Below are 19395 nucleotides of genomic sequence, written 5' to 3'. Positions count from 1 at the left end.
TTGGCTTTGCCGAATTTTGACAAGCCATATGTGGTTGAGACGGATGCATCGGAACATGGTTTGGGGGCAGTTTTAATGTAAGATCATAGACCTATTGCTTATTTCAGTCATGCCTTTAATCAATTGGGGAAGAGGAAATTAGTTTATGAGAGATAATTGATGGCCATTGTATTTGCAGTGCAAAAGTGGCGGCATTATTTGTTGGACAAAAGTTTGTGGTCAGGACCGACCAAAAGAGCCTCAAATCTCTAATGGAGCAAAGGTTGGTTAGCCCAGAATATCAGAAGTGGATGCTCAAGTTAATGGATTTCAGTTCGAAATTCAATATAGGCCGGGAATGGAAAACAAGACAGCAGATGGTTTGTCCCGCATCAGCCACTCTGCTGCCCTCTTAACATTAACCATTCCTCAGGTTCTCCAACTTGATCAGCTGGCTCGGGAAGTAGAAGCAAATGAGTGGCTTGCAAGGGGTGGTCAAGGATCTCCAGCTTGATCCTACTTCCAGGCCCCATTTCCAGTTGGTGGAGAGCCACCTCATCTACAAGGGTAGGTTGTACCTACCGACGGGCTCTTCTCTCATTCCATTACTTTTACATGAGGGACATGATGGAAAGGTAGGAGGGCACTCAGGATTCTTGAAATCCTACAAGCGGATTGCAGCCAGTGTATACTGGCCAGGTATGAAGAGGGACATCCACAGGTATGTGAGTCTTTGTGCTGTATGCCAACAGAACAAGGTACTAGCCCTGAAGCCGGGAGGGCTCCTGCAGCCCCTTCCTATCCCAAACCAAATTTGGGACGACATTGCTATGGACTTTATCGAAGGCTTACCAAGATCGAGCAAAATGGACTCGATTTTGGTGGTAATAGATAGACTCAGTAAGTATGGGCATTTCATCGGGCTTAAACACCCTTTTAACAGCTGGAGAGGTGGCAAGAATCTTCATCAAGGAAGTGGTGCGACTTCATGGTTTACCACGGTCCATTGTATCCGATCGAGACAAGATCTTCATGAGCAAATTTTGGGAGGAGTTGTTCCGCCTCCAAGGCACCAGGCTCCACCACAGCACAGCTTATCATCCACAAACAGATGGACAAACGGAGGTGCTGAATAAGACATTGGAGACATACCTACGCTGTTTTGCTTCCTCTAAACCGAAAGCTTGGTTTGTGTGGCTGCCTTGGGCTGAACTTTGGTACAACACTTCGTACCACACAGCCTCGAGAATTACACCATTCCAAGCCGTTTATGGGCGCGAACCGCCAGCAATATTGAGGGTTGCAATGGGTTCCACTCCTGTTTCAGTAGTGGAGCAACAACTGGGTGAAAGGGATCACATTTTGGAGGAACTTAAGGCACAACTACTAAGGGCTCAAGCAGTAATGAAGAAGGGGGCTGATATGAAAAGAAGAGCAGTGAAGTTTAAGGTTGGGGACTTAGTTTACTTGAAATTAAGACCCTATCGGTGAAAGACATTGGCTGATCGTTCCAATGAGAAGTTGGCTCCTCAATTCTATGGTCCCTTTGAAGTGGAAAAGGAAATTGGGCCTGTAGCTTACCAATTAAAGCTACCTCCACACTGCAGCATTCACCCAGTCTTCCATGTGTCCCAGCTACGAGAAGCCAGAAGTGCATTGCAAGTCACTAGGGAAATTCCTAATCAGTTAAGTGCAGAATTGGAAATGTTGGTTGAACCAGAGGCAGTGCTGGGGGTCAGGCTGGAACAGGAAGTAATGTATGGGAAATGGATGTCCTACTCCAGTGGAAGGGGTTACCTCCTTTGGAAGCCACTTGGGAGCCTTATAGCCTCATTCAGCAGCAATTTCCCTCTTTCCACCTTGAGGACAAGGTGAAAGTTGGGGAGGGGAGTAATGTTAGGCCACCAATACGGCAAACATACCAAAGGCATAATAAGAATCGAGGGAATATGGGTGACACCGCGAGAGGGAATAACGGCCAGCATGTGCGTCAGGGGTAGAATAGGCACTTGGTTAGTTTGTTACACAAACCAGCATGTGCATGGGCTGGAGGGATAACAACCTTTAAAAAGGAGATTAGGAGTGAGACAAGGTGTGAAGAATTTGGAGTTTCTGGTAGGAGAGTCCTGGGCCTCTCGAATGCCCAGTTTTGTTGCTTATTTCCATTGATTTCTTTGTAATTGAGAGTTGCAATACAGCAAAAACTCACCTAATCCTCTGGAAAATCCTACCTATTGTGTTGAATCTCATCACACACCTAGCTCCGAAGGAAGGGGGTATCTAAATTGCTGGGCTTGGATTATATAATCCATTACAGATAAGGGAAGGAAAATAAAGTAGTTAACGCACTGTCCAGAAGGGAAGAAAAGGCCAACTGCAGTGCCATTATAGCCGTCGTTCCTAATTGGGTAAAGGAGATCATAGAGAGCTATGAGCATACTAAACAGCTGAAGGAACTACAAGAATAGTTGGCAGTAAACCCTAAGGGAAGCAGGGGATATACCATGGCACAAGGGTTGATTTGATGCCTTGGCAGGATAGTAGTAAGAGAAGATTAGAGGCTCAGGAGGAGGATTCTGCAATCCCTGCATGACATTCCCATGGGGGGCCATTCAGGCATTCAGGCTACCTACCACAGAGTAAAACAAATGTTCTTTTGGGCAGGGCACAAGAAAGAGGTAATGGAATTTGTGATATCTTGTCCTACTTGTTAGAGGTGCAAACATGAGCATGTAGCCTTACCAGGACTTGTCCAACCGTTAGCCATTCCAGAACAGGCTTGGGAATGAGTATCTATGGACTTTATTAAAGGACTACCCCACTGAAAGTAAGGATGTCATACTGGTAATTGTGGACAAACTAACCAAATTCACTTATTTTGTAAGCCTTACTGACCCATTCACGACCCAAGAGGTGGCCAGGCAATTCCTTGATTCAGTGGTGAAGATTCATGGGGTCCCAAAATCAATAGTGTCCGATAGGGATAAGATTTTTACAAGCTATTTTTGGCAGGAGTTGTTAAAAACCTAGGAGTAGGGTTGCATATGTCCACGACATACGATCCAAAAACAGATGGGCAAACGAAGAGAGTGAATCAATGCTTAGAGTCTTACCTACGCTGTATCTGTTTTGCTAAGCCTAAGAGTTGGAGCAAATGACTATCTATGGCACAGTGGTGGTACAATTCAAGCTACCACAGTGCCATCAAGAAGTCCCCGTTCAAAGCACTATTTGGATACCCCGCTCCTACCCTACTTGCCCTAATGAATGCCCCCACAACTGTGCCAACAATGGGAGAAAATCTACAGCAAAGACAAATAGTAACTCAGGTACTTAAGAAGGAACTAACCACTGCTCAGAATCGAATGAAGCAAGTGGCAGACAAAAGAAGAAGTGATCGAGACTTTAATGTGGGTGATAGAGTGTATTTGAAAGTCAAGAGGTTCCTCCAGCACTCTTTCTCCCCAACCCCTGCCTCTAAATTGAGCCCCAAGTACTTTGGGTCATTCACTATGCTTGCTAAAGTAGGCAAGGTAGCTTAAAAGCTGCAACTGCCTGAAGGGACATCCACTCATCCGGTGTTCCATGTGTCACTACTGAAGAAAGTAGTGGAGCCTACTTCAACAACCAGCCCCCCATCTTCCCCCAGTAGATGAAGACAAAGAGGTACCCGAGGAGCCCCAAGCTATTGTAGACTAGCGAATCACCTACAAAGATACTATTCCCCTGACCGAAGTGTCGTCCAATGGAGTCACTTGCACCCAGATAACTCAACTTGGGAATACCTACTGGACTTGCTGAAGCAGCACCCCCGAGCAGCCCAGCTACTATCCTTTCTTGGTGACAAGAAATATTTCAAGGGGAAAGGAAATGTCACGACCCTAAAGGGAGGGCAAGGGCCTAAATGTAATTAGTAGCTAGAAGTGGCAAGGCTGTAATTAGCCTAGTAGTGTAATAACCCATAGTTGTACTAATTAGTTATAGCTATAACCACTTATACATGGCGGTTACAACCATAGGTTGCCTATAAAAGGAAGTAAGGCACCGAGGATGGGATTTATGAAATTAAATAGAACATAAATCTTTCCCTCCAAATTCTCTCTCTCTTTTCTTCTAAATTCTCACTCCTATTTCAATGTCTCTCACTCTCTCCCTCCAATTTGAATTCTGCAACTACTTAGTTCCCAATTTGCATAAGTCTTAATCACGAGACTTATCATGGAATTACCAGTGTTTGATGAGACAAAGCCTCGCTAGTGGATACGCCAGTGCGAGAAGTTGTTTGGGATACATCGAGTGGCTGAGGATCAAAGGATCAGCCTAGCAGTGGCATATTTGAACGATGTAGGAGATGTGTGGTACCAAGGTTGGTCACGAGTGAGAGAAGATTGAAATTGGGAGGAGTTTGTCAAGGGGATATGTGAAAGATTTAGAGAGAAGAGAACCATGGATATTGTGGAAGAATTCAACAAGATGAAGCAACATGGATCGGTGCAAGAGTATCAATTCTGGTTTGAGGAGTTGAAGTTTCTAATGCTGAGCCGCAACCCCTACATGACCGAAGATTACTTCATGTCAAGTTCTCTTAGTGGTTTGAATGAGGGGCTGAGGTCTGCAGTGAAGATGACTAGGCCACAAACGATGCAAGAAGCAGTGGAGAGTGCTCTGTTGCAAGAAATGAATGTGGAAGCGATGATGAAGGTACAGAGGAGTCAGGCTAGGGGACATGGATTCGTTCCAACCCCAATAGTGGGAAGAGGGGAGAGACATACAGTACGGGAATTGTGTGATATCTTAATCTACAGCCCCTCTTTCACCCAACACTTAGAACACCTTAGAATTGCATTCCAAGTCCTTAGACTCAATCGGCTATGCATCAAAAAGTCCAAATGTGTCTTTGCTCAAATGCAAGTGGAGTATTTGGGGTATGTGATCTCTAGTGCTGGAGTTAGCACCGATCCCAAGAAGATATTGGCTATGTTATTGTGGCCTAAACCAAGGAATGTCATATCATTGAGGGGATTCTCAGGATTAACCGGCTACTATAGGCATTTTGTAAGGAATTATAGGGTTATAAGCAAGCCATTATCTGACCTATTGAAGAAGGACAACTTTAAGTGGGATGAAGGAGCAGAGGCTGCATTTGGGGATCTTAAACAAGCCATGAGTGAGGCTCCTATACTCGACATCCCTGACTTCAACAAACCATTTACCTTAGAGACTGATGCGAGTGGACCAGGAGTGGGGGTTGTTCTATCTCGGATAGCTGACCTTTAGCCTTTATGAGCCAAGCCTTGGCACCAAGATACCAAGGGCTAAGCACGTACGACAAGGAATTATTAACAGTCCTCATGGCAGTTGAAAAATGGAAACATTACTTGGAGGTAGGACAATTCATCATAAGAACTGACCACGAAAGCCTTAAGTTTTTGGCTCATCAGAAGTTAAACACTAATTTGCAAAGAAAGGGTATGGCAAAATTGATGGGATTGGGTTTTGTGATTCAGTATAGGAAAGGAAGAGAGAACATGGCAGTCGATGCGTTATCACGATGCCATGAGGAAGGGCATTGCGCAGCTACCTCAGTACTGATACCTGATTGGTACCAAGAAGTAGCAGCAAGTTATGATAAGGGACCGTGGACAAGGGAGCTAATGGAGCAACTGAGCATCAACAGTAACAACAAGCAAGGTTACACCATCTGCAACGGCCTGATTCGATACCAGGGACAACTAGTGATAGGGGATTGTGAGACATTGAGGGAAAGGATACTTCAAACCATGCATGACTCACCCCTAGGAGGACATTTGGGAATTCAAAACACTTATAGAAAGGTGAAGCAAGTATTTTTCTGGCCAGCCTTAAAGAAATTAGTTATGGAGTACATACTACAGTGTGATGTTTGTAAAAGGTGCAAGCATGAATCAGTGGCTAAACCAGGTCTTCTGCAACCTCTAGAAGTACCAAGCCTGGGCTAACATTACAATGGATTTTGTAAAAGGACTACCACGGTCAAAAGGGAATAATTGTGTTCTGGTAGTAGTGGACCGATTAACTAAGTACAGCCATTTCCTTAGCATGTCCCATCCTTTCACGACACAAGAAGTGGCCAGAGAGTTCTTGGATCATGTGGTGAAACTGCACGGGATACCTCAGACTATAATATCACACAGGGATAAAGTGTTTACTAGTCTATTTTGGCAAGAGTTGTTGAAATCATTGGGCTCTAAACTTCACATGTCAACAGCATATCATCCCAAAACAGATGGTCAATCAGAGAGAGTCAACCAATGCTTAGAGGCCTATCTAAGGTGCTTCTGTTTTATACAACCTAAAGGATGGAACAAATGTATGTCCTTGGCGCAATGGTGGTATAATTCCAGCCACCATCGCTCCATTGGGATGACGCCATTTGAGGCCTTGTACAGGTACAAGCCCAATTTAGTATCGATGATCGAGGAGCCAACCGTAATGGCAGTTGTGGATACCTACCTACAACACCGGCAAAACATCTTACAAACTCTAAAGACTGAGTTAACCAAGGCACAGAATCGGACAAAACAAATGGCAAATAGAAAGAGGAGTAAGAGGGAGTTTGAGGTAGGAGAAGAAGTATACCTCAAATTCAACCAGCCCCAACTTAAGTCCATATCGAAGCAACTGATGACTAAGCTGAGTCCAAAATTCTACGGGCCCTATTCCATTACAGCAAAGATTGGACCAGTAGCTTGCAGATTGCAACTATCAGAAGGAACCCAAGTCCACCCTGTGTTCCATGTGTCCCTTCTCAAAAAAGCTATTGGAAGTCAAACAACCAACTAGCCCCTACCATTACCTCTTAGAGAAAAGGAGCCAGCAACCAACCCAATGGCCATCTTGGACAAGAGGGTGATTTTTCAACAAGGGGCCCCTATCACCCAAGTGCTAGTGCAATGGTCTGCCTTACACCTTGACAACAGTACTTGGGAATATCTTCCAGAATTCCTCCAACAGTTTCCCAATGCAACAAGCCTGCTTACCATTCTTGGGGACAAGAATTAGCTCAAGAGGGGGGGAGTTGTCGTATACCTAGGGGGAAAACCTATTGTAATAAATATGAAGTAAGGGAAGCAAGTGTAATTACTAGAACTATAAACATTCGAATGCAGTAACGTTGACTATTCTGTTTGGCGCCAAACTGCTGGGAACTAAGTATATAAACTCGGCCCAATTTCACTTGTAGGTATCGAATCATTTGAATTGATCCATATTCAATTTCCCCCTCTAATTCTCTAATTCTCTTCCCTCTCAATTCTTCTCCATTCTTCTCTCCCTCTACTCTTTGAATTCCCGCCTAAACTCTCCTACTTGGGGAGAAACCCTATCGGATCTAAGGGATACGACAATATGTTGAATATTTTTTTTTTAACATGGTTGTAAATATAATATTAGGAGTTATGACCTATTTTATATCTTATTCTTCAACTAGAACATATATTTTTCTTTTTCTTTTTTTTTTTTTTCAACAAGTGCCGAGTTCAACAAGGCGCGCGCCTCGCCTTGTGCCTTGGGCCTTTAATAAAACTGTACTTGACATCTTTCAAGCAATGTACAATGTCCTACTCATTTATATAGCTTTAGAGAGCAAATCTACAACTTTTCAAAACAAGCATGTTACATCAAAAGCTTGTGCCCAAGGCAGAGGGAGACATCTATTTGTTTTTGTGTTTTTTTTTTTTTTTTTTTTGGTGGGGGGGGGGGGTTGTTTGTTGCAAAGAGTTATAAGTCATAGATGACCTTTGCCTTCATATGACATGAAACTTGGTAAGAAAATGGAGAAAAAAAATTGATGGGAACTTATGCTATGAATGCAAGCATATGCCAGTTTATAGTGTATGGATCTGTTGAGAATAACACATACATACCATTTCTTTTTTCTTAAAAGAGATGAAAATTTTATTGATAATAGACAAACCTAGATAAAACACAAAAAATAGCAACAACCCAGACAAACATAGGCAAAGCATCCATAGTCAGGGGCAAACTTCCAACCTGCAGTAACGGTTCAATGCAATTTTGGCTTTTGTATTGGTGCAGGGGGGGTAGGGTTGAAGGTTGGGTTTTGTTTTTTTCATTCTACTTTGTTGGGTTTGTTTTGGATACTCTCCTTCTATTGGCTTGGAGTAGGTTTGCATGGGTTGTTAATTTTCACATTATATCTAACTTAATCTATTATCAATAAAATTTTCATCTCTTCTCAAAGTGAAAAAAAAAATTCGTTATATATGTGTTACTCATCAACAGATCCAAGCACTATAAATTGGTATATCCTTGCTATTCATATTATAAGTTCCCATCATTTTTTTATCCATTCTCTTACCAAGTTCCAAGTCATGTGAAGACAAAGTTCATCTATGGCTTTAACTCTTTGCCGTCGCGGCCAACCCCCCCCAACCCTACCCCCATTGCACCAATACAAAAGCCAAAATTGCATTAATCCATTACTACAGGTTAGAAGTTTGCGGAGGGGCATGCCCTATGAATGGTTTGCCGCTGAGTCCAAGATGATTCCATCATATCAATATTTACTTACATCACGACCTTTGCTAAAGACTTATCATACATGCCCAAATACAAACATAAATGTCTCCCAAAATGTAATAATGATGCTAACAACACAAAAATCCATAGGAACAATCATGACATTTTATCAACTATGCTGAAAGGACTTCCTAATCCCATTCAAGCTCTGCTTAGGCAAACCCAAAGCCTATCAATCTGTGAGGAAAATTTATATATGTGGAATTGAGCTCCTAACTCAATGAGAATATCATGCAATGCTTCACACACTCACACGCCATGTGATATACGTCCATGACATGCCAAAATATGCTTTTCCATGTAATCAGAGAGATAACCACTGCAATCACATGTAAAAAGAATTCCGATATGGCAATGAACAAAATACTTCAAAATAATGCTAGCCAGTTAATAAACCATTTCAAACACGAAACAAATAATCCTTCACAATGCCAATACATGAGTTTCAACCATCCCAAATCTGGGTTTCAGATTCCCCTCTAACAAGGAAAGCCAACAACCCTTCATCAAGCTTAACATGGCCTAGGATTTAATGCATATAAGACACAAAATCAACATGTTATCGAATAGACAATGGCTTGCTAGTTCTTGCTCGTGGGTGGTCAATCAGCCTTCAAGATTGCCTCTAAGTGAACCGTTTTGTATTTCCTTCAACAAGGCTTCACTAATCTTGTCAAAAGTTCCAAAACAAAACTCACAAGAGACTTCAAATACACACTCGGCTAACAGATATATCTCTCGCAACTCACCGTTTTGGTTTAAATCAAGCAAGAACATAAATTTGTCCTTGAATCTTCAATCACCATGAATAAATTAGCCACAAAACGTGAGAAATTGACACAATTAAACAAGAGATTTCAACAAAACCGGAATCAAACCCACCTTTCTCTCACCGGGTCGACTCCCGCAAGACGGAAACTCAAAAGCTCAAATCTGTCCAAATAGGTTTCGGTTTCGCAGGAGGGTTTGAACACAGAAGTCATACTTTGCCCTTTGCACATTTTATTTGTAATTTCTACTTTATTTCACATAAACCCTCATTAATTCTAGGTATTACACATGGCTCTTTTATTTTAATGACTTTTTTTAATTCACTTTTTAAATATAAAATCAGTTGATTTATAGAGTTATAAATTGCAGTGTTATGAAAATTAGACTAGAGTATATTACATCGACTCTTCTTAAATATTTTAAATTATTATTATTTTTTAATATTTAAAAATATAATTTAAAAAAATATTAACCAATTCAACCAAACTTAATTCACTGAACCAACCACGATTTATGTAAAAATTTAGAAAATCTTAAGAAATGATTTTTTTCCATGAATCCAATTGGGTTTTTGGCCAGTTTAGTTTGATCATAAGAACATTGATAAATTATAAAAATAATTATTTATGAATAAAAAAAAGGGATTATGAGTACTTTATTATGTACAAAATATTATTGAAATAATAGGATGGTAGTTTTCTATATTTTTGAGGGAGTTAATTTGGTTTTAACAAGAGTTATTATCAATGGCCATGGAATGACACAATTAAAATCCAATTTTTAAGGAAAATCAATGGAGATCATTACCAAAGTAAGAGATAAGTGACAATTTTGTCCATTTAATCTCATACCATATTTATTTTAAAGCTTGATACATGCGTCCCATTCTTAATAATTAAAAAAATATAATTTTAAATGATATGTAAAATGTTAAGATTTGATATCTCAATTATAAAAAATTATTATTTTAATTTTTTATCGTAACGAAATATTAGTGCGTGTATGAACGTAACCATTTATATAAGTGACACGCAGTAACATTATGTCGCAATAAAACATTTAAAATAATTTTTTTTTAATAATTAAAATACTTGATCTTGATGTTTTGTACATCAAAAACTAAATTATATAAAATTATTTTACACTTAAGGTCATGTGCTTTTGATTGTATCAAAAGACCTTCTTACACTTTCTAAATGTTTCTATCAGCTACCATTTATTATTATTATACAAATTTTTGTGTAATTTATTAGTTAATGAGCGTAAAAATTTGTATTTTTTTATATAAATTATTGTATAAAATTTTATATAATAATAATAATAGATAGTGGTTGATTAGAATATTTAAAAAATATAAGAGAATCTTTTGGTATAATTAAAAGTACCGAGAAAAGTTGTATATGGCCATAACTGAGAGTTTTATATAATTTATCATTTTTTTTAATTATTGAGAGAATTCATTGTGTATTATGCCTTATTTTAAATGTTTAGTTTTTTTTTCGTTTGCTTAGAGGTGAAGGATTGTAGCTACTGAGTGCTATGATTCCTATTTCCTAATTCCTCTTTGGATCCTCAAAACTATATGATTATGTCATGCCCCCTTTTTAATTAGTGCTGTCATCTCCGCCTCTGCATTTGTAATGACCACAATGCCCTCCAACCCACTTCTCAAATTATATTTTCACAAATTTCTCCTTATTAAAATTTATATATTTTTTTACAATTGTTTATAACACATGGAGTTGGGTCGTTCCCAAAGTCCAAAGAAAATGCCTCCGGTAGACGAAGCAGGGGGTGGCAAGACCCCGTGACAGAGCGCAGCCATATTGGACTTGCAAAGTTGCCCCAATTGCATCAAACTACTGCAATACAAAAATATCATTATTTTAGTAACTTTATGAGTGTCCTTGGCTCTGATTACTTAATCCCATAAACATTATAATGTGTGGGAGGATTCAAACATAAGTGAGATTAAGAGTTAATAGACAATGTCCAAATCAAACATTATAATAGTCTATCTAAATTTTTACCATTATTCATAAATTTGGGAGAGAGATCAATAATAACAGTAGTTAGATGAATGATTGAATGCAAATTATTTTCCTTGATTGGAGGGGCATTGAGGAAGGCGGTGAGTGCATGGGGATGGGGGATGGGCCAAATGAATGTTTTTCCTCTTCTTGTTGTTCTTTATGCCTTTACAAACACAATCATAAAAGAAAGAGAATGAGAAAGAAAAGAGAGTCTTAGGAAAAAGAAAGGAAAATGAGTGAGAAATTAGCTGCCCCAAAGTGGACACATGACTTGCAGACAAAAACCCGACATTCCAAGCCACTCACTTCCATTCCACTCCACTCCACTCCACATCTTCCCATCAATCCCAATCCCAATCACATGCATAAATATAATATCAATAATTATGTGTTCGAGATGATTTTACCTTCATGCCCTTCACTTTTCACATAATGCCAAGATGCCCCAGTTGCTATATAAAATGGCAAAACGAGGAATAATATCTTAAAAGGTATTGGTGGATGGATTGAGTGAGTCAACCGAATTGTCTTAAAAAGCTATATATAGAGAGTGAATATGAGAGAGTAGTCATCATCAATGGTATATCCCATCCATCCCATGATGGCAGAAGTAGAAGAAGTAGGCCAACAGTACTACCCTTCCAGCACCGAATCCACACTCATGGCCGCCCTCTCCACCCTCTCCCCCTCCCAACTCTCCGACCTCACCCTCTCCATCTCCGAATTCTTCCGCCTCCAACGCCGCCGCATCTCCGCCGTCCTCTCCTCCCCGCCCCTCTTCTCCCTCACCCTCCACCACCTCCTCTCCCTCTCCCTCCCCCACAAGTCCCTCCTCATCGCCCGCCACCTCCTCTTCGCCCTCTCCCTCCTCGCCCGCCCCCTCTCGGCCACCCCTCCTCTGCCCGCAGCCAAGCTCCGCGACCTCGACTCCGCCCTCCTCCTCCTCCTCCTCTCCGAGCTCCACCACCACTTCCCCCACGCCCTCCAAGCCCCGCCGTCAAAATGGCCGCTCCTCCTCTCCAACTACCTGATCTCCCACACAATGCTGGCTCTGTCCACCTTTTCGACCTCCAACAGCGCCGTTTTGGTTCAGTACGTCGACGTGGTGGCCAAGGGCATGACGTTTGTCGGCGGCGGGAAGGAGGGGCGGGAGGTGGCGGCTGCTGCGGCAGCGGCCGTAGTGGCTCTGCCCTCGGCGGAAGTCAGTGGAGTGGGGAGGGTAGAAGAGTACTGTGTGATTTGCAAAGAAGAGATGAGAGAAGGAAGAGACGTCTGTAAATTGCCATGCGATCACTTGTTCCATTGGATGTGCATATTGCCGTGGCTGAAGAATAGGAACACCTGCCCTTGTTGCCGGTATCAGCTTCCGACCGACGACGTTTTCGGCGAGATCCACCGGCTGTGGGAGGTCGTCGTCAACGCTGCCGGCGGCAGGAAATTCTCATCCGGCCGGTAATAATATTTTATAATATTCTAGCTAGGAATCAGATGGACGAGGAGGAGATCTTGATGGATCATCATCATGGCATGGCATGGCACCAATCATACACTACATATATATATATACTGTAGACTGCCAACGAAAATTGATGTACGTACACAAAACTGCCATCTTCCATTAGCAGTAATAATTATAATTCTACACTTAACAAGTGATTTTCATGATTTTTCTTAATTCTTTAAATGGAGTGTTTGCACTATATATATATTAATTATTAGAATTTTATATTAAAATAGTTTTTAGTACAAGATATATAATATGGGGCAATGGGGGAAGGGCAAGGGCAAGGGCAAGGGTCAGGGTCTGGACTCGGGGCAAGGCGGGCCTGTCCGGCTCCAACCCCAGATCTTAGTACCCATCATCATACCTCCCCTTGAAAGGTAAAGATTTTCACCACAATTCTAACCTCCATAGGGGCGTCAGCCAGGGCGCGTGGGTTGACACATCCTAAACTTAAATCTCTTCTACTAAAAAAAAATTCAAAATATTATGTTAGGTATGCAAAAAATAATTTTTAAAATAATTTAAAACTTGGGTGTATATCTCATGTTATGTATATGTAAATAGAAAAATATATTTTAAATTATATTTGCATTATTAACGTTGTTTCATAACTTTAAAATGATTTATTTACTTAATTAATAAAATATATAATGTTTATTATATTTTATATGTTTTTATGTTTAATAAAATAAATAATATATTTTATATATAAATATAATGTATATAGAGGCAGAGTATTATTTACAATCCCCATCCCAATCCCAAATGAAAAATAATCAGAAATTACTCAAATTAGCCTCCATTCTAGTCAAAACAATCTTTGACCTTAGGGTGTGTTTAATAGTATTTAGTTAGAAAAGAAAATATTTTTCAAATTACATAAAAAATAAAAACTATTTCCCCATCGATGGAATTTTTCATAGAAAATAAGTAAAAATATGTTTTAATAATTATACCATAGAATTTAATTATATAGAAAAAAAATATAAGGTGTCAAATATTAAAGATGAAATTTAATTCCTTAAAAGTGACATTTTTCATATATTTTTGATACTATCAAACACACTCTTATTTCAATTAGGCATGGGCGAGATAGGATGGGTCACCGTGATTTTAAGCCATTTTACCGACCCTAATCAAGATTTTAGATTGTTTCGTGTAATTTAGCAAATACTCAAAATTTTAGTGAACTTTGACAAACTCTTTATCTAAATAAAATCCTATGAATATAAGGAGATAAAATTAATTTCTTTGAAATTGTGTGTGATAACTATTCTTAGTTACTATCCAACAAGGAGTCTCAATCCTAAGGGATAAATTATTTCTAAATTAATATAAATAGAGGAGGATATTTCTTTGAAATAGATATCTTTAATTATAATCTCTAGCTCTATTGCTCTTATACTATTACTAAGTATAAATACACATTGAATCACATTTTAGAACATTCTTTTTAAAACACAAACAACTGAATAGGTGAGTATTTAAACAAGCAAGTTATTAATAAATAAAAGGGCTATTGGTATGAAAAAACCAAACATTTTCGTTTTTTTATAATTTTATCTAAACGTTTCAATTTTAACAATAAATACCCAATTTAGTCGACTAGGTTGCAATTTTAGCCAAGATCCGAATCTTATTCGAGAAGCGTGTGCCTTGCTGATGTGGCATACCACCTGAGATTTTAAAATATTTTAAATGGGCCCCACGTTGTCATAAGTGAAAAAAATATTAAATATATATATTAATATTTATATTATATATATATACACATAAACAAAAAATAGGCAGAGGACAAGGACGAAACAGGTGGAGGATGGGGACAACGACGGAGGAGGACAGCGACGGCTGATTTGGAAGCAAAAGGCGATGATCGATTTGGAAGCTAGATCGACAACCAATCGGGCTTCCTCTTACTCATGACCACCTCACAGAAAAGCAACTAATGGCTCTCTGCTCTTGTCAATCTAAGACATTCTTTGTTGGTCACCTCACCCTCGTCGTCGATCACTTAAGTCGGCCCCATCGACGTCAATGATAGGCCATCAAGCTTTCAGATTTTAGATCGACCTCCATCGTCGCCTCTAGTTTCTCGATTGCCAGTCGCCTCTAGCCCAGCGCTGTCACCATTGTCTGTTGTTGTTGTCTTTGTCCTTCGTTTGCCTTCTTTCTCTCTGTTTCTATATATATAACATATATATATATTTTTTTTTTCATATGTGTTAGCCTGTGATCCACTCAAAATATTTTAAAATACCAAGTGACGTGTCACATCAACGAGCACACATGTCTCTTGAATTGAATTTGGATCATAGTTAAAATTACAATCAATCGACTAAATCGCACGTCTATTATTAAAATTAAAACGTTTGAATAAAATCACAAAAATATATATAAAAAAAAAATTCACGCTATTAGCCCTAAATGAAATAGTTACTTAGACAGCGTCAGGTGAGTCTATGCTTCCTCAAATATTAAATAAAATAAAATTGAGACCCTACCAGTTGGAGCAGTCAACATTATAGATGGAGCCCAAACGAGCCTCCGGCCCTGTTCGCACAAAAATATAAAACCTTCCCTATCTATCTCTTTCATTAAACTGAAAGGGAAAGGAAGAAATGTTCGAGAATTGAGGGATACCCCATACCCATATTATTACTCTACTACATCATAGCAATTAGCAGAGTCTCTGTCTCCCTTCCAAACAGGGCTCATTGCCCATGTTTAATTATTTCTTTATTTGTAAAAAAGAGAGTTTGTAAGTTAGAGCCATAATACACTCGACTCTTACTTCACTCATTAATCTACCTTTTAACAAAATTATTCGCAAAATGATGAATTGACGCTCAATTGATAGATGAGTGGGGCCAAGCCAAGTGAGTGGGGGCACGGCAGCTCGTGATTTAAGCGAATTTCTTTCTTCCAAGGCATGGGAACGGAGGAGGATTGAGTCCCACCCAAGCCAAGCATTGCCTTTTCCAAAGCAAGCACCAGAAGGAAAGGGGCAAGTGTGAGGAAGGATGAAGCCCTCTCATCTCATGTGTAAAGGAGGCCAAAGTAGGTATGAAATGTCAATGTAGTAGACACTAAGACAGAGTGAATGATAACTGAGTGAGCTTTAAGACACTTATGCACGTATTGATAGACACTTGTGTGTATTAATTGTTGGGCCCAATAACATAATTAAAATCCCAACAAAATAACTAAAAGCATACCAAACTGATACATACATCAAAGTTTAATTTAATTTTTAAATTTTTAGTGATATGTCCTTTAGTTTTTTTAAAAAAATATATCCTCGTATCTTAAGTTTTGGTCCACTTTAAAATAGTATTTGTTAAAATGAGAAATATAAAATTATTTCAAAATAAGATTTGAATGATTTCTGAATAAAGATATAGAATGATCAAGATAAGAGTGAAAAATATTTTAATATTTTTATTAAATTATTTGTTAAATTTTTTTAGAAGACACATACGTCATTTTTTCTTCTTTACAAGAATCAAGATAAATTTATCTGAAAAATAGAGAAATAAATTTATCTATAAAAACTTAAATAAGAAGTCACATGACTTCTTTCTAATGATCGTTAGATAAATTTAACAAATATAGTGAAAAGTATTTTTTTCTAAAATATTTTTTATATTTTATTTTTTTTATCTACATCTTAGTTAACAAACACTACTTAAATCTAACAAATTTATAAAGTAATAGATATTCGATGATTATTCATATATTTGATATATATAATTCTAACAAATTTATATTCGTAAATTAACTAACTTTACAATAATTTGATAATAAAGAAATTTGACGTAAGTGCAAGGAAGAGTTAAAAAGTGACCACTATAATATTTTAAAGAATAAATTGCACTGAGTATCCTAAAGTTTGGAAAAATAGTACAAGTACACCAAACTTATCAAAAATGACTTGGACCTTTTCGTTGTTAACTTATTGTGCAAATGGTCCATTTTACCCTTAGTTTTAAACTCTCCCTCACTCTTTTTCTCTCCTCTCACCCTTTATCTCCCATCAAGCCAATTGATTCTTTTCTCACTGATATGATTTAGGATTTCTAATTGTTTGAGAAATACATTTTATTTAAGATTTTTATTTTTATTTTTTGATTTTGAATTATTATTTTATTTTAAATTTTATTCATATTCCTATTATAATTATATTTCTCTTAAGTTTAGGATTTCCTTCTAGGAATGGAATGTAATATTTTTATCTTTAATTCGAATGAAATAATAAGTATTTTCTAATTTTTTTTTTTATCTTATATACTATTTTTCCTTATAGTAGATTTTTAAGGATTAGAGAATAAATGTAATCGTGGCATGGCTTATCAAAGTGGTGATTTGACCATTCATTTGCATCAATTTTGTTTATTCATAAAGAGATTTCAATATCATCAAGATTTAATTGAGTAGCTCATCCATATTCCGTTGTCACTAAGGTGACCATATATTTCCTAGTAGTAGTCACATCTTTTTTAATAACTTTTTTTTTTCAATTTTTGATTTACAATGGGCAATGGCAAATTCTTAACTAACGATGGATGATGACAAACCCCTAAATTTGTTGGTCAATGATAATAATGAGATAAAAAGAGAGAAAATAAGATGTATTTTTCTCTCTCACATGCCTTCGTTGGATTTCTTTTTTGAAGTTAAAAACTTTAGATCTGGGATTCTTCAGCTTCACTAGAGGCTTTGATAAAGGAAACCCAATTAAATTCTTTATCATTGATGATGGTTAGGTATAATGGTGGAGTATTACTAGTGTTGTCGTTTGTTTTATTTTTTATTATTTTATTTTTATATAATTATATCAAGAAAAGAAAGAGAAAAGAAGGATATGTTGGGTATTAGTGAAAAAATAATTGACATTTATTCACAATAAATGAAAAAGTAATGTACAGTATATAATCTCATGAGAAGTATTTGTCATTTTTTATATGTCGTGGGTGTTTATGTCATTTTATCAAATCTAAAAGATGTTCAATTTAATATTTTAAATTGTTTTAGTATATTAAATAATAATAAAAAAATTCCCTTACGTTGTTGGTGAGAAAGGCAAATATGAGAAACAAGACAAATCATGATCAAGTTAGTTTTAAATTTAGGAGAATATATTTAATTTAGATAATTTTTTAAAGTATCTAAATTATAAATCAAGATGAAATATGTGTTGGGAATGGTGTGGATACACTGGGTTCGTCCCACCTTGATCGCTCAAAGGGCGACTGAGATGCTCACAAGTGCGGTGAAACTTTTGGTCATCGAAGAACGAGAGCTATGAGCTGACCAGTAGCTGTGGGCCCATGGTGACACGATGTGTGTAATACCTCAAGAGCTTAGAAAATTATAGTATACATCGAGAATAAGTAAGGAAAGAAACGATACCAACTGGATAGCTTTTGGGCTGAATACAGGTAAAAAATTTCAGGGTTAAGCGTGCTTGACCTGAGAAAGCCTAATGATAGGTGATCCCCCGGGAAATTCGCGTAGGCCCATTAGGGTAAGTTGTCCCGGATCTTCTATCGCTCGATGTAGGGTGTTACAAAAATGTGTGTCAACATTTGACGTCATTTATAGGAACTCTTCGAGGGGATCGCCCATCACCCTCTCATACTGGGGGGCCAAGGAGCTGATTGCCCCTTAGGCATAAATCCCACGTCAGGTCGCTCAGAGGACGACCACTAAAAGGTTCATAAGTGTGGTAGGGCTTCTGATCATTAAAAGACGAGAGCTAAAAATTGACAAGGAGTTGTGGCCTGTGGGCTCTATGATGATGACACGATGTGTGTAATACTCCAAGAGTCTAGAGAAAGATAGTATGCATCGAGAATAAGTAAGAAAGGAAATAACACCAGTTGAATATCTTTTGGGCTGAATGTAGGCAAAAAACTCTCATGTTAAGCGTGTTTTAACTGGGGAAGTCCAAAGATGGGTGATCCTCTTAAAAAGTTCGTGTAGACCCATCAAAGTAAATTATCTTGGACCTTTCTATCATTCGATGCAGAGTGTTATAAAAATATAAATGCGTGTCAATAGGGACAGATTTAGAGAAGAGTTGGACTGAATTGTGTCAGTCTCTCTAGACGTCAATATATATATATATACATAAATATATGTACTGCAACTGATCACTCCACCCAATTCACTCTCCACCTGTTCTTTGATTTCGCTCATGTATGTGTTGAAAATTTTATTTTCGTCATTTTACCCATATTCATATGATATTTTAAATATTTTGAAGTATATGAATACCATATTTATATGATATTCGTAAATTTGGATAATTTAGGAGAATGTATTTAATTTGGATAATATTTAATTTATTTACAAGATTTAAAAAATATTTAATAAAATCAATATATGGCCATTACTGTCAGGACGCGGGAGCGCCGATGGAACACGGGCCGGGTGAGGCTGAGGTAAAGAAAGACAACGCAGGACAGCACAGCACAGGGGCATCACGTGACCCCAAAAGCCCAAACAAAACACTATCAAAATTTAAGT

The 19395-nt window shown here is 38.1% G+C and overlaps 2 protein-coding genes across 2 annotated transcripts in view; one reads left to right on the top strand and one right to left on the bottom strand.

Moving 5' to 3' along the window:
• LOC127788652 (pentatricopeptide repeat-containing protein At2g37320) overlaps positions 1 to 9576 on the bottom strand; it is a 35276-nt gene extending 25700 nt beyond the window's left edge. The window contains exon 1 of the mRNA XM_052317208.1: positions 9442 to 9576. The gene's annotated coding sequence lies outside the window, so the exon portion shown is untranslated. The remainder of the gene's footprint in view (positions 1 to 9441) is intronic.
• A 2308-nt stretch (positions 9577 to 11884) lies between these two features.
• On the top strand, positions 11885 to 13018 carry LOC127788982 (E3 ubiquitin-protein ligase SGR9, amyloplastic). Its single transcript, XM_052317702.1, has one exon. The coding sequence runs from the start codon at positions 11941 to 11943 to the stop codon at positions 12817 to 12819; it is 879 nt and encodes a 292-aa protein (XP_052173662.1). The 5' UTR covers positions 11885 to 11940; the 3' UTR covers positions 12820 to 13018.
• The last annotated feature ends 6377 nt before the right edge of the window (positions 13019 to 19395 follow it).

The sequence above is a fragment of the Diospyros lotus genome, chromosome 13, assembly GCF_014633365.1.
Source record: "Diospyros lotus cultivar Yz01 chromosome 13, ASM1463336v1, whole genome shotgun sequence".
Classification (NCBI taxonomy): domain Eukaryota; kingdom Viridiplantae; phylum Streptophyta; class Magnoliopsida; order Ericales; family Ebenaceae; genus Diospyros; species Diospyros lotus.
This window is presented reverse-complemented; position numbering and strand designations above follow the sequence as displayed.